Raw genomic sequence first — 22336 nt, 5'->3', positions numbered from 1 at the left:
ATTGGCAAACCGGACACATCTGTCTGCCAGGCTTGGTGTACAACGCCATCACATTCTTCATGTTGCAACCAATGTGCTTCAAATTTGAAGAGATGATGACGAGGACGTGTGGGAAGAGGAACAGTACTAGCTTGTAGCAGTATTGGCACATGATCGGAATCACTTTGTGGGAGATGCTTCAGACGTGCAAAACCAAAAATATCAAACCAGGTCGGTGTACACACAGCCCTGTCCAACCGTAACTGGGTTTCAGAATTCCACCAAGTTGCCTGAGGCCCCTGAAAACCAAGATCAAGCAAATCCCCATACCCTAGGGCTTCTCTAAAACCATGCATCTGCCTCTTTGCCCTAATCGGACCATCTTTCTTCTCACTGCTATTTAGGATTTCATTAAAATCGCCGATAACGACCCAGGGAAGGGTCTCCAAATCACTCAAATCACGCAAAAGCTGCCATGATTTGTCTCTATCCACCGTTCGAGTAGATCCGTAAAAACCTGTAAGTCTCCACCTAGGGGTTCCAGGACCTCCATTAACCATAATATCAATATGATGTTGTGACGTCGTACCCACCTCCACCTTCACATCATCATTCCAGAACATGCCCAAACCACCAGACTGTCCTACACTCAACACTTCCTGAGCCTGAGAAAAACCAAGCGCCAAACGCAGATCGTTAAAGGCCCTGATATTGTTGATTTTGGTTTCGCAAAGAAAAATAATTTGGGGTCTGTTCTGGGATATCAAATCCTTCAGCGCCCGAATTGTGATGTCGTTGCAGATTCCTCTGCAATTCCAACTCAGTATGTCCATATCCATGGTCAATTGAATCTTGCTTTCTAGAAACCTAGAAAGTAAACCCTAGCAGAGGAGGCTAGGTCATATAAAAGAAAAAGTTTTCCTCGCCCTTCTTGCTCTTTGTTATTTAGATTTCATATATAAAAATGCACAGTTTTAGCCACAATGAAGGGTAAAGGAAATAGGTCAAGTCTGCTCCGAATGGCTTTCTTGTTTTTTCTTCTTCTTCTCTTCAGAACTGCCTTTGAAAGTGTCTGCTTGCTAACTACAACTTTCCATGAAAAAGTACCCACTTCTATAAAGCCAAACTTCCCACTCCCTTTTTAAAAAAATAAATAAATAATATTCACTTCACACACATAGTGTGTGGAGCCCATCTAGTTTCTATTATTCAAACTAAAGAAGAAAATGAAAAACTAAAAAACCCTTAATTGAATAAATTGATCTCGAAAAATTTTAAACTATGCAAAGAATTAAAGAAATTTCTTTAATTAAAATTAAATTTATTAACCAGATAAAAGAAAATATTACTTTGAGTTTATGTTAAAGACTTTGACTTGCCGTTCATAGGAGAAAATCTGAGAAATACGTGACTACGAGAGGAAAACGGGTTAGAGAGAATGACCATGAGACTAAAACAAACTGTATAAACATAATATATATATATAGGTTTTTTCTTTCAAGAAGAAATTTAATATATATAGGCTACTTAAATATATATAGACATAGAAAACCCTTTCTAATGAGGACTAGTTGAGGACATTCTAATTATCGGTTTGGGAGACCCACTTTTCAATTACATTATGACAAATCAACCTTTAGATATTTATGTATGCATGAGTTGATTACTTATTAAAATTTTCTTTTACATTGCCAATCGTTAAGGTACCGAACTAGATCAAATTAATGGACGAACCAAAGCTGTCAAAACATAAACTGTTCATATTCATAATTGATAAATCACAATTATGAATGTCTTAACGATTTTCAATTTAGTTGAAAAATTGCATAAATAATCTACACATGAATATCAAAATATTTAACATTTTGCAGAAATGTGATCGAAAAGTGGGTGTCACATAAAAATCTTCAACTAGTTCTCAATTTAGTGGTCCTCATTAGAAGTTATCTCTATAAACATATATAGGTGAAAAGTCAGAAAATAATCATTGATTAATTAATCAATAAATTTAAAAAATTAAAAGATAGTGGGAGTTCCATCCAAATTGGGGAGGTGAACGGGCCAAACCTTTAAAACAATTTTCTTATTATCTTGTATGTCAAAAAGATCAAACATCAAATGATAGGCTTCTTTTACTAGACATACGAACCAGTCATTTGCTTAGTTTCAAAAACTAAGAAAGGTCATTTCGCCCTAAGCTAGGAAAGGCCATTGCCTCATTGGGGCGGTGAATGGGCCAATCCTTTAAAACAATTCTTTTTATTATCTTTTATGTCAAAAAGATCAAACATTAAATGATAGGCTTCTTTTACTAGACATATCAACCAGTCACTGCTTAGTTTCAAAACCCAAGAAATGTCATTTCGCCCTACTGTAGCTACGCCATCACATCGCATATATATTTTGCACCGGCTGGTTGAAGGGAAAGTTCCCAACTTCCTACAGTGGCATATATATGGACCATACCAAACTAAGTGAGAACAGAATGAGAAGAGTACAAGTACACAAGGTGATCGGTAATTGAATACTAGTACAATTCACACAAATGAAAAAAAGCAGAAGAATCTTAAAAGAAATTAATAAAGAACATAAATTCTCATACTCACGTGAGTTAAAGATATTCATATAAGAAGTTATAATTTTAGTGGTTAAGAAATCTTACATTAAAGGTTCTGAGAATGTCTCCTCTCTCAAAATTGCCTCTCAAAACACACACACCGCTCCCAAAATTGCTTCTCAAAAGACGTGTATCACAGGACTAATATTTTTTTTCTTTTTTGATGATTATCATAGGACTAATAATTTGAACAAAATTGTTGGTATTATGTTTTATTTAGTCAGATAATTGTTAATGGATCGGAAATTAAGCCCACAGCCCAAAATCGAACCCGTGGCTTTCGGCTTGTAACTGGACTTTGCCTTTCACCACCAAAACCCTAAACCCTACTTCAAAACACTCTCGCTTCTAGACCTTTCTCTGTTCCACATTTTATACTCTCCTCTCTCTCTCTCTCTCTCTCTCTCTCTCTCTCTCGCAGTATACCCAGTAGCCCATACTTCCTCTCCCTCTGCAACTTTGATCACCATGTACCGCTTCGCCACTAACCTCGCCTCCAAAGCCAGGTAAAGATTCAAACTTGGGGCCAAAAGTCACTTCCTTTGATTCAAATCTCATTTGGGTTTCTCTAGTTTTACTCATTTTTCATTGCTTTTGTGATTCGCAGGTTGGCTAAGAACAGTGGCCAGCAGGTACTCATTCTGGGCTGCTTGTTGCTTTTGAAAGTTGCGATTTTTGTTTCATTGTTTGATTGGGTTTTGATGGGAGGTCTTTTTTTTGAATGTTCAGATTGGCAGCAGAATAAGTTGGAGAAGGAACTATGCGGCCAAGGATATTAAATTCGGTGTGGAAGCCCGATCGTTGATGCTTAGGGGTGTGGAAGAGCTTGCCGATGCTGTTAAAGTCACAATGGGGCCAAAAGTGAGTGACTTTACATTGTTGTTGTTGGATTTGGTGCTTTGCTTAAGTTACAATACTTGTATATATGTAATATGTATGTGTATCGATCTGTTGGTATTAATTTGCTGCTGCAATTATATCTTGTTGTGCATTGGTTCAGTTTGAATCTGAGATGTGTTTGTTATCTGTTGTTCATTTCCTTTTTTTTGTTTCTTCAATTTGGTACTGAATGCAATTGAAGTGGAGAATAAAGTTGGTTTCAGTGGTCTTCAATCTTCAATTCCGTCAGAGTAATTGACAGTTATGGAGGCTTGGGTTGTTATGGTGGTTTTGTTGATGTTTGATCTTTCCACAGGGACGCAATGTTGTCCTGGAGCAAAGCTTTGGAGCTCCCAAAGTGACAAAGGATGGTGTGACTGTAGCAAAGAGCATTGAGTTCAAAGACAAAGTCAAAAACATTGGTGCTAGTCTTGTAAAGCAGGTGGCAAATGCTACAAATGATGCTGCGGGCGATGGTGAGATTCCATTCATTCTTATGATGACTATTTCTACAAATTTAGAATTTTGGATGATCATAATATGGTAATGTGAATGTTTTTTATTGTGTTTGCAGGTACCACTTGTGCTACAGTTCTCACCCGTGCCATATTTACCGAAGGATGCAAGTCAGTGGCAGCTGGAATGAATGCTATGGACCTAAGACGAGGCATCACAATGGCAGTTGATTGTGTTGTGACAAACTTGAAGAGCAGGGCTCGGATGATCAGTACATCAGAGGAAATAGCTCAGGTCTGCTTTATTTTAATTCCATAACAGAAAAGGAACAACATCAGTGGTTAAGGGGTTTACAAACGTTAGCTTTTTTGCTCATATGAAATGTTTTCTTGAAAAGGTTGGCACAATATCAGCTAATGGTGACAGAGAGATTGGTGAGCTAATAGCTAAGGCTATGGAGAAAGTTGGTAAAGAAGGTGTTATCACCATATCTGTAAGTTGGTTCCTTGAAACATTCCTTCTTTCCAATTCCTTTCTTTGAATAGTTATCTTGTTATGACATGTGCTTGCAGCTGTAGAACTTCTCTGCATTCTCTATGCAAGTCTGAAAATATTTCTTGTTGAATTATTTCAGGATGGAAAAACACTCGACAATGAATTGGAGGTTGTTGAAGGAATGAAGCTGGACAGGGGTTATATATCCCCTTATTTTATCACCAATCAGAAGAACCAAAAATGTGTAAGCATTTGTCCATTAATTCTTCCCTGTTTTGTTATAAGCAACCCGTGTTACATGGTTCTTCAATCTGAAGGTTGTTGCCATAACATATTTGGGATCCTTTAACTATCAGATTTATAGAAAACTTCTTTGCTGTGGGTTTTTACTTTTGGTTTTTCACTTTAACAGGAATTGGACGATCCACTTGTCTTAATCTACGAGAAGAAAATCTCAAATCTAAATGCTGTAGTGAAAATATTAGAGCTGGCATTGAAGGTAAGTGATTGTGAGGATTACTGAAGTCTGTTGATTATGCTTCTCCTGTTGTTTTAGCTCATTAGTTGTTGGTTTCAGAAACAAAGGCCTCTGCTGATTGTTGCTGAAGATTTTGAAAGTGAAGCACTTGCTACACTCATTTTAAACAAGCTTCGTGCTGGAATTAAGGTGATCCTTAGTTTTCACTATATATGCTCGGTGTTCACTGTCTAAATTGTTGACTACTGTTATGGAGGTAGCAAGTTACATGGTTTTAATATAAATCTTTTAATGCATTGAAGGTCTGTGCAATTAAAGCCCCTGGATTCGGAGAGAACAGGAAGGCAAATCTGCAGGACCTAGCCATTCTTACTGGAGGCGAGGTAGGTTCATTCTGTAGGTTTCACTTTGCCTTGTATTTGATATTATTTTGAGTCTGACACAATAACCTCTTGATCTTTTATCTTTGTAGGTGATAACTGAAGAGCTTGGTCTGAACCTCGAAAAAGTGGGACCAGAGATGCTTGGCACATGCAAAAGGGTGAGACACATCAACCATTTATTTTTAATTTTACCCTTCAGAGTACATATGCCTAGAGCCCTAGAGTTTTGTATAGTGCATCAAAAGAATAGCGACATGTTCCCACTCGATATATGCTTCTAAATAAGTTGAAATGTGGTCTATCAAAATGAGATCTGGATTGATCAGAGGATACTTTCTTTAAATTGTTGGAATGCTGTTTGTTTGCTTCTGATTGCATGCATGGTTTGGAATTGTAGATTACAGTTTCCAAAGATGATACTGTTATTCTTGATGGGGCTGGTGACAAGAAAGCTATTGAAGAAAGATGTGAACAGGTTAATGCTGATTCTTTATTCCTTTTTTTTTTTTAAGCTATCTTAACAAATATTCTGGGGTTCCATTGTGTATGCTAATGATATATCGACTATGATCATTTTGACAGTTAAGATCATCAATTGAATTGAGCACTTCTGATTACGACAAGGAGAAGCTACAAGAGCGGCTGGCAAAGATTTCTGGTGGTGTTGCTGTTCTAAAGGTATCCTGTCATTTCTATATATTCTAGGGTGAACGGCATGGTAGCACAAAAAGTGACTTTAATTGAGGTGTACTTTGTAGATTGGCGGAGCTAGTGAAGCAGAAGTCGGTGAAAAGAAGGATAGGGTTACTGATGCTCTGAATGCCACTAAGGCTGCTGTAGAAGAAGGAATTGTACCTGGTAAGTTGTCTTCTAGAAAATATATGGTTTTTGTAGTTCAAGTGGGATGATTTATCATGGTAACTAAGATCATCTTCCCATGTGCAGGTGGTGGTGCAGCACTTCTGTATGCCTCCAAAGAGCTGGACAAGTTGCAAACTGCAAACTTTGATCAAAAGATTGGTGTGCAGATCATTCAAAATGCTCTTAAGGTTCACTATATTACTCCTCTTCTCATTCCCCTGTTATACAAACAATTAATTTCATCACTTCTGTTACTCATCTTATAAAATGAACATTAGAAAATGATTCTACAAAGATGTAAGACTAGCTAGAAGTATCTTTGATAGGAGGGAACATGTGTCTGCTAGTTTCTCATTTATTCTTTGCTGGATAATGCTAAGCATGTAAAATTCACTCATATGATTCCACTGTCATATAGATGCCTGTATCCACAATTGCTTCGAACGCTGGAGTTGAGGGGGCAGTCGTTGTCGGCAAGCTGTTGGAGCAGGACAATCCTGACCTTGGATATGATGCAGCAAAGGGTTCGTTTTTCTTTTTATAACCTTTCAATACAAACCAAGGGTGGTTACTGGATTCAGGTGCACGTCTTTGCACTGTGAAACTTAGGTCATGATTTATTCTCTCTCTCTCTCTCTCTCTCTCTCTATGCTCCTTTCAGGTGAATATGTAGACATGATAAAGGCCGGGATCATTGATCCCTTGAAAGTCATCAGAACTGCCTTGGTAGATGCTGCAAGGTAATTCATCCATCTTAGAAGGCCTACTTTTTCAATGTCTGTTCATTTCTTTTTTTCTTTTGAGCTTATAATTCCTGAATCCAAGCAACTGAAATTTTTTTAATTTGTGCAGTGTCTCCTCGTTAATGACTACCACCGAGGCAGTTGTTGTCTCGCTTCCTGAGAAGGAAGGCCCTGCAGTGGGAGCTGGTATGGGAGGAATGGGAGGCATGGATTACTAGAAGTTCAATCAGTAGTTGGATTTGCTGGAGCCTCTGCTGCTAATAGTCTATCCTCTTTAAACTGACTTCTCAAATTCCTTTTTTCTTTTCCCCAATGGTATTGTTGGAGGCCGAGCATGAATGTAATCATAGTGAGATGAGGTTTTAATGTGTAGGAATATTGTAGTCTCTGGTGCTATTAATTAGTCAGGAAAGGGATTTTGTTCTTTTCACATTAGTCTTCAGAAAATTCATATTTCCAGAAACACCATAATGTGCATGGTGAACAATGATGGTACAAAAACTAAAATAATCTGGGGGAGAATGAATATGGAAATTCTCCAGTATCTTCTGAATCAACAATTGTCTTTGCATCAGATCTTCCTTGTTTCTATATCATTTCAACCTGGTGTTAGACTTTGTGATGAATCATATACCCTAAACCCCAGATTTATGTGCTTTAAATGAGTCGTGAGTTCTGGATTTCTTAGATTCTAACATAGCCGGAGGTATTTATAATTGGTAGATGCATACCGTGTTCAGGTTGTGTTGCTTGGTGACTACTAATTGGAAGCCCCAAGTGATGGGTGAAAAGAGGAAGATAAGTGGGTCACTGTGCGGCGCTGACGTGTTGGCAAACTCACCAACATGTCATGCTCACTCATTGACACCTCCGCAAACCATACGAAGAAAATTTTGTAACTTGTTTTCTTGACGATAATTTGTGTATTAAGTTCTTGACGATAATTTGTGTATTAAGGTACAGTCATCGTCTATGAGGCTCAGAGGCTCTTATTAGTGCTTACTATTATTTAGTTGAGTGACATTACTGTTTATTTTATAAGGTAATATGTTTGACTTACAGTTAATTTGGTGAGAATTCTCCGTTGTAAAATTGTTAGTTGTTTATTGCAGTTTATATTAAAAAAAAAATTAAGAAAAAATAAAAACAAGACTTTATTTACAGGTGATTTGATGGCGCTGAGTAATAAAACACCCTAAAGTCGTAAACACTTGATACATAAACTCATACCACGATGGCACGATTGAGGTCCAACTCGAATCCCAAAGCGATATGCAGATCTGAAACCTTACATCCGAACCAACTAAAAACGTGACAGTGGCGCATGATACCATTAGCTTGCAAAATGGGAACCGGAACCACCAGAGAAGGACATGAAATTAATACACATAGATTTAGAAGAAAAGATATATTTTTCCTTGTCTCAATAAGGGGTGCATAACTTGAAGAACTTTGTTTGTCTTTATTTTTTTTAATTTTATCTTTTATCTTTTTATGAACAAGAAGGGCGCATCATTAAGGGGTGCATAAATTGAAGAACTTTGTTTGTCTTTAATTTTTTTAATTTTATCTTTTATCTTTTTATGAACAAGAAGGGCGCATCATTAGGCCCATATTCATTTAGAAACAGAAAAAGAAGAAAAAATAAAACTCTAGAAATAGATTTAGATAAAGGGGGATGGATGGATGAAGCTGGTGTAGGAATGGTGCCAACAAGGCACCCACGAATGTCTTCGTTGTCCTCTCCCTGTGGATCGCCAGAAACCAAGTGACTCGAGTCAGTCGGGCACTGATTTCATTACATTACAGCAGAAAGAAAGAAGATGATTCAGAAGATTCCAAATGATTCAAGGCATTGACTTGAATAGTATTGAAGATGATTAACTTATCCATGATCGATCGATATATATATATATATATATATATATATATATATATATATATATATAGAAAATAAAATTCCAGATACAGCCTGAGCTTACTTCAATTCTGATTTATTTATATAACTGTTTGTTGCTGAGTTTTGGACTCTTTCGATTTCAGATGTGAATACAATGCATATCTGGAATTTTTCTGGGGAGTTATCGCATTGGCAATGGAAGCAGCTATCATTTTTTAATTAAAATTATTTCTGAGAGGGATCTAGATCGAATAGATGAGAAACGTTTGTTTTTTTGTTGTTGTAATTTTTATGTACGTTTTTGTGTCCGATAATTTCCTACTCCAATACTCCAACCGTACACAAATCAATGAAATGCAATACTCTTAAGCAGATATCTTAAGCCCGAGCAAATGATCGAAAATGACAAATACATCTTATTAAAAATAATCATTCTAAGCTGAGTCGTGAAGTAAAAGTTAATACATATCGCAATAATGGCATGCTGGCTGTTGAGGTTTGATCTTCCGTTTGCTTTACCTATCTCAATCTTTCTTCAAAATTTACATTGCTATCTTCATCTTAACATGTGGTTTGTCGGTGTATACACCCAGAAATTGAAAGTTTTAGGTACGTGGTACTAATAGTACTGGATTTGCAGGTGAAGGATATATATATATATGAGGAAATGACTCGTCCTAAGAAGTTTAGGTCATAGTACAGTCCTGGTAGACAATACATATGATGAACGGTGGAATGGTCAGAATGATGTTCCAACTTCCAATTCCCACGTTCTTTCCGTCCCACCACCACAATTGACTTGGATCCATTCGCCAACCAAATCTGTAAATTGATTAGGTCAATCATCAACAACAGCGATACTTGTTTTGGGACCCATGCATGGACGCCATGAAACCCTAAACCCACATTCGATATATTTCTTTCTCGACAAGATTAATATATATATAATCAATTGTTTAGATGCGTTGATTGATTGAAAATTACATGCAAACCAATAGTCTTTAAGAGCAAGCTTACCCGTAGTCAAGAAAAGACAAAGTCGAGAAGTCAAAAATTGGACCAGTCAAGTTACTATTCTGGACATGGGTTTCCACCCGTTTTTTTTCTTGACCGGTCAAGACTGTTCATCATTTTCACTGTTTAATTGGGATTCTCTTCTTAATTGAAACCAAGGGCTGGGATTAATTGACCGTTGCTTTCATTTTCACTGTTCACCCCACGGCTTTTGCCACGCGTCCTCTCTGCAACTTCCAACACAGCCGCTAGGCGACAAACTTTCCAACACCGCTGGTCAGCAAATGCAGCTGCTGCTCTCTCATTCGTGCGTCTCCTCCATGTGCAAAGCCCTCCTCGTCTCTCTCTACTTTTCTGTCGCTGACGTCAGCCAACTTGCATGCTTTCCTGAGGTGGCAGCCGAGCATGCTGGGTCAAGCTTTTAGTCAGGCTGTTGCCTTTTTTTTGGCCTCAGTCAATAAAAGCCAACAATTAGTTGGGCAAAGCAAGACCGGTGGAAGCAAAAAATTCACTTACCTGGTCAACACATCAGCAAATCCCTCCCTTTGCCCAGTCAAAGTGCAACCGCTGCACTTGCTCTAAACGTTTTTTTTTTTTTACTTTGTCAAGGGGAACTCAAAGACTTCCTAAGCCCAAGATAAACCCCTTCGGCGCATGCTCCAATTGTGCATTGCAGCACAGTGCCTGACCACTTTGACAGCTTCAGGGTTTGAACTTAAATTGGGGAGCACACCCAACTAGGCAAGAACCACTAGGCCACTTGCAGTGGTTAAAAGTCTTTAAACGTTGGAATAGTCTTTTCACAAAAATAAAAAATAAAATGTTGGAATAGTTACTTGTTAAGTGTTAACTATGTTGTTTATTTTGATAGCACTTTAGTGAGGTGAAATATTTTGATTTCTTACTAGTTTATATCATTATGGTAAGTGTGTCAAACATTTCGTATACGCTCTACGTATGATCGATTGTGCAACTTTGAATTATCCTAACAAAATGCATAGGTTATTTTTTTTTCCGTTATGTCACTGCTTTGTCAAAGCAAATAGAGTAGCCGGTTGTGCACTCTTTACTAGTTGATGCTTGTTAGAATACATAGGTTTATATGTACTTCCAAATCTTTTCTTTGAATTGGTTTATTTCTCTCGACCTTAATCAGCGTGTCAATAATTGATAGTAGAGTTTAGTGCACACTAATTAATCACACAGATTAAGGCTTGCGAGTGTTCTATTTCTTAATTATTGTTTTTTTGTCTTGTCAATTACTTTATCTTTCTATTGGAGACGGTCTACCATTAATTGTCGTTTTCCAAATTTAGCAAAACTTGCTACCCAAGGTAAAATTGAAGATTGAAATTAGGATTGTGTATAAAATGTGCAATTGAGAGCTAGAATATCTAACAATCTTCGTCAGAAATGTTTGTTTTTAAGGGAAACGGAATCAGGTTCTATTATATATAAATCAACGACGACTCTCCGTCAAGTTAGAGGGATTCAAAAAATCCCTCCTAATACAAATCAAAGCACAAAACATACTGCAAAAACACAGATGGTCCTAGAGAAAACAGAAAAAAAAAAAAACCAAACTAGCTAAAATACGAAACAAAAGAAAAACATCTACACCTTTCCAACCCTGAGACAGGAGGGCGGAACAAGGTGAGAAAATTATTCAAAGCAAAAAAACAAAAGAAACACAGACCTACACAATCCCAAGCAAGCAACTGGAATGGAGCATTGATGCCTAAGACCTCAAATGGTGTACATCTCCGCAACCATCCCAGCGACAACTTCACCGGGGACAATGTTGGACTGCAACCAAACCCTCTTGGGATAGGGTGTCCTTCTCCATAACCTCCTCAACTGGGCTCACTACATCCGAAGTAGGTGCAGGCTTAGCTTTATTCTGATGACCACGGGGCCTACCCTTCTTTGAATTCTTCCCATCAGTAACAGGAACCTCAACTAAGCCATTAACAAGCTTCATGCGTTTCCCGTCCTTGACCCAATCCTCCTCATGAAGCCGTCGCACACCCAACACTTTAGATGGGTGTCCAAATGAAAACAGACCACAACCCTCAGACCCAAATAGCCCAACAGACGGCCCACTAACCCTTTCTTTGGTCAACCCAGACCCAATAGTCAACCCTAATTCATAATCAAGGTTTCCCGCAGAGGAACTGGGAGGAGCCAAGGGGAGCACCGAACCCAGTTCCGCCTCCACCTGCACAGCCATGCCTGCAACCGGTCCACCTCCAAACTCCGGCACCACAGACCCAGAAACCACGACCTCCTTCAACCTAGGTGAAGTCGTCGGGGTAGTAGCTCCAAAAGGAGACATCTCGGCATCGATCTCGGCCTCCCCGAGTAGCAAACCTTTTTCGGAGTCGTTTCTGGCATGAGTGAAGAAGCAGCACCCTTTACAGATGCCATGGCACTTTTCATACTAGAACTCAAGACCACCGTCAAATCCGACGAGAAGCAAAACTCACGCATACGCATAGCCCAGACCCGCCGGCGAACGTCATGGATCAGCCGGATTCGCTGGACCGCATCCCTCCTCTACAATGCAATTTGGTCAGCCTTAACAAAAGTTCCCAAAACGTTCCCAATCCGGGTTAAAGACCGATCATTGCGCATGGCAACTCTTAGACCCTTCACAAGCACCCAAACCTCCAAGAAGTGCTGAAGGGTCTCCGGCAGAGCGCTAACCCTGTCGTAATCTGCCAATAACAGCATCGAGTTACTGTAGTACCAAGGGCCACCATGAAGAACCCGGTATTTCACCTCCTGTTCCTTGAATTGGAACACGAAGATCCCCCTCCCCTCCTCACAGATCATAATCCTCTCCTTCAGCCGCCATATCCAGGAAATCACCGCCGAAAATGGCTGAATGATCACCGGTTTCTTGGTAAGCAAACTGCCACAAAGGTAAAAGAAAGGGTCGTGGATCAAATCTCTACCCCCAACGAGGCTCACTACGGCCGCATCCGACAAGACAAGGGTCGCCGTCCCATCTTCTGCCGCCATCTCTACCCAAATCTCGATCAATTTTTCGGCTAGGGAGAAAACCCTAGCAGAGCAAAAGTCGACTTAGTTATGGAGAAATTCAGAAATGTTTGTTAGTTGAACAATAATATAGAAATATGGGTCACTAGATTATCTCTGCCTTTTAAAATTAATGCTAGGGTTTTCTTTTATTTTCTTTTGCATTTGAATCATAAAACTGCTTGAGATGCCTGACCAAACAAGCAATATGTCCTCCTCAAACAATACAAGACAAGAAACACAATCACATTTAAGTACTATTAAATCGAAGAAAGTCAAGAGCGAATTTCAACTCTATTCACTCTTGAAAATCAATCATTTAGAGTTGGCTCAAATTTGTATTTTCACACAACTAAAGGAAAAAGAATCCGATTTTTTATAATAGTATCAGATATGTTGAAGGCCCACATAGAACAATATTACTTAAATTTATGTATTTATTTAGGGTGGTGCTATTCATACACTAATTTTCTCTATTCACGCACCCCCTCTATTTTCCTATTACTTTAATTCAATTTGTTCTACAAATTACCCTAACTACTCTTCCTTGTAATTACTAAGTGTGGTTGCAATGCCTCTATCTGCGGCACCGTGCCCCTTGTTGGGGACTTCTAACCTTGCAGGCACATTTGCAGCTGGTATATGTGATCTCGTCACTTTTACGATATCAATAAACGCATCAGGTATCGAATCTGCTACGTTCTGAAGATTGATTATTCTTTTCACTTCACTTTCACTTTGTGAAGTGCGGGGATCAAAATGAGACAAAGTGGGAACAAACCACGACAATTTCTGTCGTTCTCTTGGAAAATCCTTTTTCCTATCTCCCCCTAACGACGGGAAGATTGTCTCATCAAAGTGACAGTCCGCAAATTTAGCGGTAAAGAGATCGTCTGTCAAGATTTCCAAATAGCGGATAATTGTTGGGGATTCGTATCCAACATAAATACTTTCTGAGGACCCATTTTGGTGCGCTGTGGGGGCGCAATAGGCACATATACTGCTCAACCAAATATGCGTAAGTGTGAAATGTCAGGCTCATATCCAGTTACCAACTAGTACGCAGAAAATGGTTGGCTAGCTGTCGGTCTGAAACGAATAAGTAAAGTTGCGTGCAATATTGCATAACCCCAGGTAGATATAGGCAGGTTGGTGCGCATAACCATTGCCCTAGCCACCATCTGTAGCCTTTTGATGGTGGCTTCTGCGAGAACGTTTTGTGCATGCACATGGGGTACAGGATGCTCTACATTGATCCCAATAGGCATGCAATATTCATCAAATGCTTTTGATGTAAATTCTCCAGCGTTATCAAGCCTTATAGACTTGATAGGGTTATCAGGGTGGTGAGCCCTTAAACGTATAATCTGTGCTAGGAGTTTTGCAGCATTTCTTGTGGACAATAAAGCGACATGTGACCAGTGTGTCGAAGTATCCACCAGAACCATAAAGTACTTAAAATGGTCCGCACTCTAGATGGATAGGTCCACAGATATCTCCTTGTATCCTTTGTAAGAATGGAATGTTTTATTTGATATCTTTAGCATAGGAAGGTCTCGATCCTGTTTTTGCTAAAGAGCAGGCTTTGCAAAACGAGTGATGTGCCTTTGAAATAGTCAATGAGGCATAATGGGAGAGTGGTAGTGCTTCTGGTACTTCAGAAGGCAATGACTGCATTTGAGCAGTACTAGAACCAACACCGTGCAGTGTGAAGGATTTTTGTCCCATTTTATTTCACTCGAAAGAAGGGATGTCCATATGAGTTCGTTAAAATACGGATCATCATGTCATGACCGGGGTGCCCTAGGCGGTCATGCCAAAGCCTGTATAAGTCAGTGTCCCACATTTCACTGTTGGTAATAGTATAGGATTCAATGATTCGAATCGTAGTGAGGTACAGTCCACTAGATTGACTCATAAGTTTCTCTAAAATTCGTTAATTTCCTTCCACATTCATTAGAGGTAATATAAATGTATTCAGTTCCATTCTCACAGTGTGTTTTTACATGATAACCGTTGGCACGAATATCTTTGAAACTTAACAAGGTTCGATTAGCTCTTGGTGCATACATAGCGTCTTTGACTTTAAATATATCTCAGATTCTTTAGAGTATTTCTATTTTAGTAGAATGATAATCTTTTCATTCTAATAATAATTTTTTTCTCTAGATGTATTGCTTTACATCTTTATATTGCAATTTCGAACCATGCAAATATGTGTAGTAAATAAATTTGAATAAATTCAGTGCTTGAGAATAAAATTCAAAATTTATTAATGAGCCAACGATAATCAAATCAAGGTCTTGTTCTAATTCATCAAACCATTATTGAAATAAAATTTAAGACCAAGTAATAGTGTAATTAAAAATGAGGCATTATGCCTTCACAACTGTTTTTGGAAAATAAAGTAAATAAAGCAGATCAGTCAAAATCTGGGGCATCGGTTGACTGAGCAAGTTCCTTGTTGCCATTAAAGTCGGCAATTGTGAGGTTGACGTCTGGGTCATGGCCTCCTTCTTCCATATAGTGAGCCTCTTGTTCTTTAGACTCCCTATACCTCTTGTAATTGGTTGCTACTTTGTTGCTTGCTTGGCAGTTCTTGTACCAATGCCCAATGACTCCACACCTATAGCATGGTTCATTGCCAACTCTATTATGTTTGACTGAAGGGTTCTTTCTTAGGTTTCCTTTGCACCTTGTTTCCATGACCACTAGGGCTAGCACCACCATCTATGAGCCATACATTGGGAGCCCTTGCCACGTGGTGCATTGTTGCCACGTGAGTAGGGATCAGCACGTCCAACCCCCTTTGCATTGGGGTTCTGTCCACCTTTCACTTTGCCATAATTAGCCTCAGGAATTTTCTTTGTCCCAAAAGGCCTGGCATTGTTGTTCAAAAGAACCTCATTATGCCTCTCAGCCACTTGCAGTAGGTTGATCAGCTTGTTGAAGGTTGTGATTATTTTGTTATCATACTCCAGCCTATACTGGTTCGCTAGTATAATTGTTGAAGTAGGAAAAGTGGACAGAGTCTTGGATCATATCATCTTCTGTGAGTTCCTTTCCACAGAAATTTAGACGTGCTTTTAGGCGCAACATATCCTTGTTGAAGTCATTTACCCTTTTATAGTCAAGCAAGCGGATTTCATTCCACTGAACGGTCAGTTCTGGAAGCAATGTGTCATGAATGTTCCCAAAACGTCCCTTAAGGGCATCCCACAGGTCTTTGGGTGTCTTCAACTGAAGGTATTCCCAGCAGAGGCTAGGATCAATATGTCGCCTCAGAAACATTAAGGCATTTGCTTTCACCTTGTCAGACGGTCCATTGTCTTTGGGATCGGTAATGGTGGCAGTGTAATCTCTTGCCACAAAGGTAGTTTCTACATCGGAAACCCAACGGTGGTACTCAAGTCCATCTGAGTCCAAGATGTCAAACTCAGGTCGAGTTGGATCAGCCATCTACATAAAACAAGAGAGAAGATATAAATTACGCAGTCCTAAAGACATCCACGTAAATTATTTTCCAAAAAATGTGAATTAGATTTCAAGACCAAGATTCGTAATAGTCACATTTTTTCTTTCGATGCTATGTGAAAATGCTTGATCACAGTAAGTGTGTATGGATAATACGCATGAATTTTCATTACTATGACCAAACGGAATTGATATGTTGTATTAAAAATAATCATAGCACATTTAAACATAGCATATATAAAAATAAACTACATGGCATGCTCAAATTTCACAAATATACAACAAATTATATACTAAACATAATAAGAGCAATAATATATCATGCATAAAATAAAATACAAACGATAGCATAATATAAAGGCATGCTTAGGAATAATTTATATAAGGATAAATAAAATAAAAACATGCTCAAAATTTCATAAATAAACCATAAACAATGAAATATATAATCATGCTTAAAGGTAATTATATAAAACATAAATAACAAGGCATGCTTCAAATGATCAAAATTATCGACTAAACATGCTTAATAACAAAATATAATAAAATTCACATGCTTTGTTAAAATCATAAAATAAAATAAAGAAAACATACTTGATTTCGAGAAAATAAAACAATCCTAACACACGCGCGTGTTGATGCAGGCGTGCGTAGCGATGTTTTTTAGGCTTGAGAAAACTAGGCCGCTTCCTCTCCCTTTTCAGCAGTGGGCTTTGATCTTTTTTTTTCTGGGCCTGGTCTTTTCTTTGGGCCTTCTCTTTTTTCTTTCTTTTTCTATTTTTTTTTTCGTTTCTGGGCCTGCAGGGCCTACTTTTTATTTTATTTTATTTGGGCCGGGTGTATACTTGGGCCCTTCTTTTTTTTTCTTTTTTTTTTGGGCTGGGATTTCCCCTTTTTTTTTTTTTTCGACCGGACCTTTTCTTTGGGCCGGTTTACTTTTTCTTTCTCTCTGTTTTTTTTTTTTCCTCTCTCTTTCTTTCCTCTCTTCTTCTTTCTCTGCTTCTTTCTTTTCTCTCTGTTTGTTTTTCGGTTTGCAGGAAGAAGAAGAAACTCGTGCAGATGTCGGTCTGGACGAGGGCGCGGGGGCGCTGGGGCTGGGCTAGGCAGGGGCAGGGCTGTGACCGGTGCAGGAGATGAGTGGATCCCGGCTGGCCAATCCGAGCGTTGGCGGAGGCACTGCTGCAGATGGACTGACAGATTCTTCAGCGATCTGTGCTGGGATCTGCGCTGTGGGCTGCGCGGGTGGGTAGGAGGACGGACTTGGCTGGAGCAGCGCTGCTGGTCGGTTTGGATCGGTGCTGCTGGCCGGTTTGGATCGGTGCAGTGATGGAATTTGGTTGAGGCCGGCTGGAATGGTGGGTCAGCCTGTGTTGCAGGCTCAGGGGCTGTCTGGGCGAGCAGGAGGTGGTTAGGCAGGGCTTGCGGTCCCCGATCTGGTTGAAGGCGTGGGTGTAGGCTGCAGGATTTTTTTTTTTTTTTTTTTTTTTTTTTAGAATTGTTGGTGGAAGCAAAATAAGAAATTTTTTTCTTCTAGGGTTGTTGATTTTTTTTCTTTGGCTATTGGCTCTGAGCGTGCTGATAACGTGTTAAAGTAAAATGACAATTGGAATTGGTCTGCTCATTTCATTTCATAGTCCCTTTATATAGGGATAGAATTACAACGGAAATATCGATTACATTAATGATACTAAATGCTGATTGATCCGTAATTGCGCTGATTGATGATAATCACTGATTCCTTGATTCCCTCTCCCTCAGTTGCTTTGACGAAGGCACACAATATGTTTTTCCTTTAACAGGGTGGTGCTATTCATACACTAATTTTCTCTATTCACGCACCCTCTCTATTTTCCTATTACTTTAATTCAATTTGTTCTACAAATTACCCTAACTACTCTTCCTTGTAAATTGTAATTATGTTTCTTTTTCTTTTTTCTTTTTTCTATTTGGAAAGCCAATCATGAATCAAATATCATTATACAATAAATCAATTTTTTTTACCTATATAAATGAAGGAAAATATTACATTCATTAAGTGAAATGACCTGTATTATTAGACAAGAAATATGTTTCCCAGGTAATTACGTTCATCAATCTAAATTACAGAGTTTGTCCTCATACAAGTAGGAGGGGTAAGAAGCATGCTTTACTCCTTTGTTGTCTCGGGTTCCAATATGGCAATATTGCACCTAGCATATTTGAGTTTCTCGTCTCTTATAGATTGACAATAATCCATTTTCAAACGCAGTCTACAAATTTGGGAAATTTCTAGGTAAAAAAAAAAAAGGAGTATAGTTCAAAATTAATTGTTTGAACAAGACTTACCTGAGGAGCTAGACAAATGCAGACACACGCATAATCAATGGTATGAAACTCTTAATATAATGTATTTTAGATAACTGTATTGAAAGAACACTCACCCATAAATAAAAAATTCAACATTAGGCTGAAAAGAAAAAAATACTAGACTTTGGAACATTATTTCCAGTATGTAACAAGTAGATCTTATGCAATAATATCTCAAATGTTGTAAAATAGCATAGTACACTAATCAACATGGAATCAAAGCATCTTATAAATCTACAGCCATATATACATAGTGATGAGTATCTGATTGCTAATCTCTCAATCAAAAATAATAAGAATGTATTATGCAAGGCCAGATTAATCAAATTATGATCTAACATAGTCAACAATGTTAGTCAGCATCTTCTAAATCATGTAGAATGATTCCCTCAGCAAAATTTCATGATAGCATTGGTACTTTATACTGCAACACTATAGTTACTCTGGTTCACAATATCCTAAGGAATCTCAAGAGAGAAGACTCTGGAATCTCTATTTCATTTTTTTTTGAATAAGCCTTCCTTACTATTGGAAAGATCCCTAAGGAGGGTATCCCAAAGGCTTCCTAAGCCCAAGGACTAATCCCCGCCCCCCCCCCCCCCCCCCCCCCCCCCCCCCCCCCGACGCCTGTGAAAGGCTCCAACCATGCATTGCTGCATGGTGCCTGGCCACGTTTGATAATCCAGCAATTACAAGGTGCCACCCCCAGCGTTCGAACCCAGGACGTAGGGGTTCCATATCCTGAGTTACCCGTGGTGGGACCCATTGCATCCACTGAACCACTTGCCGTGCTTAAAACGGAATCTCAAGAGAGAAGACTTTGGAATCTCTATTTCTAATCTCAAAAGAACAAGGAAAAATCATCTCCCAAAGTTAAGTTTACAATAGCAGAAGAAAACTACATGCATCAGCACTAAGATCAGAACTTGCATCTAAAGAAAATACAATAGCACTTCAGACAAAAGATTATTGTTACGTAATGGCACTATGAATCTGCAACAAAACATAAACATAAATAGAAAAAGCATAATGTTAGTCAATCAACTCAAGTCAAAACCACGATTAACACGCTACCCATACCAAAATCAAACTAAGACGAATAGAATGCACAAATTTAAAGCACATAGATACACCAAATCGACGAGAAAATGACCGAGAGCAATGGACTGAAATACACCAAATAATTTGAGTTAGAATCATTCCAGAAATGATGGATTCAAATGGGCTCGAATGATCACTAAATTCATATTTTTCTTGCATATCTCCATTGCAAATTAGATGTAAAATTTTCTCCAAAGATGAGTCTAAAATTGCTTGTTCTGTTATAATTGAACTTCAAAGCATCACATTAGAGAGATAGAATGACTATGCTAGAGAAGTTTTTTATGAAAAAGAAAAGAAGCAATCACAAAGAGTTTTGAAGTCCTCGTCTGCGGGAAAACAAGACTTTATGATTTGGGGATGATTGACTTGCCAAATAAAAAAAAGAGTTAATTACATATAAGTGCATCTTTGAATGTTTTTTTAGTCATAAGGCCACCAACTAATTTTTTTCCCTCATAAGGCCACTAGATTAAAAATTGTGTTATATTTTGGATATAAAAACCAACATATTTACATAAATGCCACTAGAGTAAAAAGACAATAACCATTCTCTCTCTCCTCTCCGGCGAGTTCTCCGACAAACTCCGGCGAGTCTTCGGTCAACTTCCGGCAAACTCTGGCGACCACAAAAGCTACTGTGACTAACACCAAAAGCTACTGTGACTAGCAACAAAAACTACTCTGATGAGATTTCCGGCAACCTTCGGCGAAGTCAAAAAAGCTACTATCATTAGCAATAAAAGCTACTGTCGCTAGCAACAAAAGCTACGCTGGTGAGATTTCTGACAACCTCCGGCGAGGTCACAAAAGCTACTGTCACCAGCATCAAAAAACACTCAACTAAGATTTCCAGCAACCTTCGGCAAGGTCACAAAACCTACTGCCACCAGCAACAAAAGCTATTTCCCTAAAACCAAAAGCTACGCTCCCTAAAACCAAAAGCTACTATCCCTAACAACAAAAGCTACAGTCACTAATACTAAAAGCTATTCTCACTAACAATAAATGTTATTGTCACTAATACCAGAAATGTACTCTCATCAGTAACAAAAGTTACCCTCAGTATCATCAAAAGTTACTCTCATCAATGTCAAAAGCCATAACCAACCAGAACAAAAGCTACTCCCAGAGATTGAGAAAGCTATTCTCAGAGACTAACAAAGCTATGGAAATGTAAAAATACAACCAAAATAAAAGTGCTACTACAATCGAGAAAAGAAATCATATTCAATAATACAAAAAGTATGTGGGGTTCAACAATGATATAATTATGTAAAAAGCTGCTCCCATAGTTGTGAAAATCTATTACAATAGTTGTATAAAGCTATTGTCAATGTTGTAATGCTACTACATTTTTCAATAGTTACGCCCACCATAGGCATAATTTTGCCACATTCAGCACGAGACTTCATTTCCACATTTCTTGGTTAACTTAATGATCTTTTGGTCAATGGAGGCTTCAATATCCAAATTCACATGATTTTCAAAGTCTATTACTACAAGTGCAAAGGGGAAGAATTCTGCAAGAACAAAGATAAAAAACTACTAACATACGTACAGAAAACTACTATCACACACATACAAAGCTACTGAACCAGTAATAAAAAGTTACTGACATAGGTACAGAAAGCACTATAAAACATTTACAAAGCTACTAGACTAGTAATAAAAAACTACTCATATAGTTACAAAAAAAATACTATAACACATGTACAAAGCTACTGGAATAGTAATAAAAAGTTACTGACATAGATACTGATTGTACGAAACTAGCTGATTATACATGTTGATAGTGTAACACAAATTCCAAACAAGAAATGATAGAGATACTAAATCACAACAAGAATAAAATTGAATTTCATTCAAAATTATGCTTTTTCAATTTGATAGATTATTAGCTTCTAGTTTTGACATGAACGAAAACACAGAGTAACTGTCAAAAATGCATAGGTTTGTTTGGCATCAGTAGTAGCTTTTCAGAAATATGCTTGTAGCATTTTCAAATAGTATTAGTAGATTTTTTTTTCCTTTACAGTATATCAGTTATCTTAAAAAAAAAAAAAACAATAGTAATAGGTTTGTTTGACAGTAACAGTAGCCTTTTAAAACTGTTCAAGTAGCATTTTCAGAGAGTATCAGTCACTACTAGAAAAACCCCCTATCACACACAGATTTGGTTCACACATATATTCACACGGAGAAGATTCTATGTGTAAAACACTGCAAACACACAGATATTTGTGTGTAAAACTATCTTCACACACAAACTTCCGTGTGAAGTCTTATTTATTTTTTAAAAATTATTTTATTTGTGTCAGACATTCACACAAACTTTCGTATGAATTAGAATTGATACAGAAAAAATCCGTGTGAATCTTATTTCAAAATAAAATAAAAACAACTTAACTATTTAAAATTTAATAAACATATTTATACACAGCACAATAATTCCGAAAATATTTTGTTTCACACAGATATCCGTGTGAAATTTTTTCGATAACTCTCTTGGACATTTCAATATCACAATTCATTACTTTCTTTCCGTAAGTTGGGTTATTCTTCTCC

General features: G+C 38.0%; 1 protein-coding gene across 1 annotated transcript; it reads left to right on the top strand.

The window, feature by feature from the left end:
- Nucleotides 1-2916: 2916 nt before the first annotated feature.
- On the top strand, nt 2917-7465 carry LOC112174173 (chaperonin CPN60-1, mitochondrial). Its single transcript, XM_024311904.2, has 18 exons — nt 2917-3102; nt 3204-3228; nt 3326-3457; nt 3792-3951; nt 4050-4225; nt 4329-4424; nt 4566-4670; nt 4839-4925; nt 5004-5093; nt 5207-5287; nt 5377-5445; nt 5685-5762; nt 5870-5965; nt 6046-6145; nt 6233-6336; nt 6567-6672; nt 6810-6888; nt 7001-7465. The coding sequence occupies exons 1-18, from the start codon at nt 3065-3067 to the stop codon at nt 7107-7109; spliced, it is 1731 nt and encodes a 576-aa protein (XP_024167672.1). The 5' UTR covers nt 2917-3064; the 3' UTR covers nt 7110-7465.
- Nucleotides 7466-22336: the final 14871 nt, after the last annotated feature.

Source organism: Rosa chinensis, chromosome 6 (assembly GCF_002994745.2).
Source record: "Rosa chinensis cultivar Old Blush chromosome 6, RchiOBHm-V2, whole genome shotgun sequence".
Classification (NCBI taxonomy): Eukaryota; Viridiplantae; Streptophyta; class Magnoliopsida; order Rosales; family Rosaceae; genus Rosa; species Rosa chinensis.
This window is presented reverse-complemented; position numbering and strand designations above follow the sequence as displayed.

Bases quoted from the DNA above. Each gene is read 5' to 3' on its own strand.
- LOC112174173 (XM_024311904.2), top strand. From the start codon at position 3,065: ATGTACCGCTTCGCCACTAACCTCGCCTCCAAAGCCAG. The intron at 4,425-4,565 runs GTAAGTTGGTTC...GAATTATTTCAG, and splicing joins AAGGTGTTATCACCATATCT to GATGGAAAAACACTCGACAA. The intron at 6,337-6,566 runs GTTCACTATATT...ACTGTCATATAG, and splicing joins TCATTCAAAATGCTCTTAAG to ATGCCTGTATCCACAATTGC.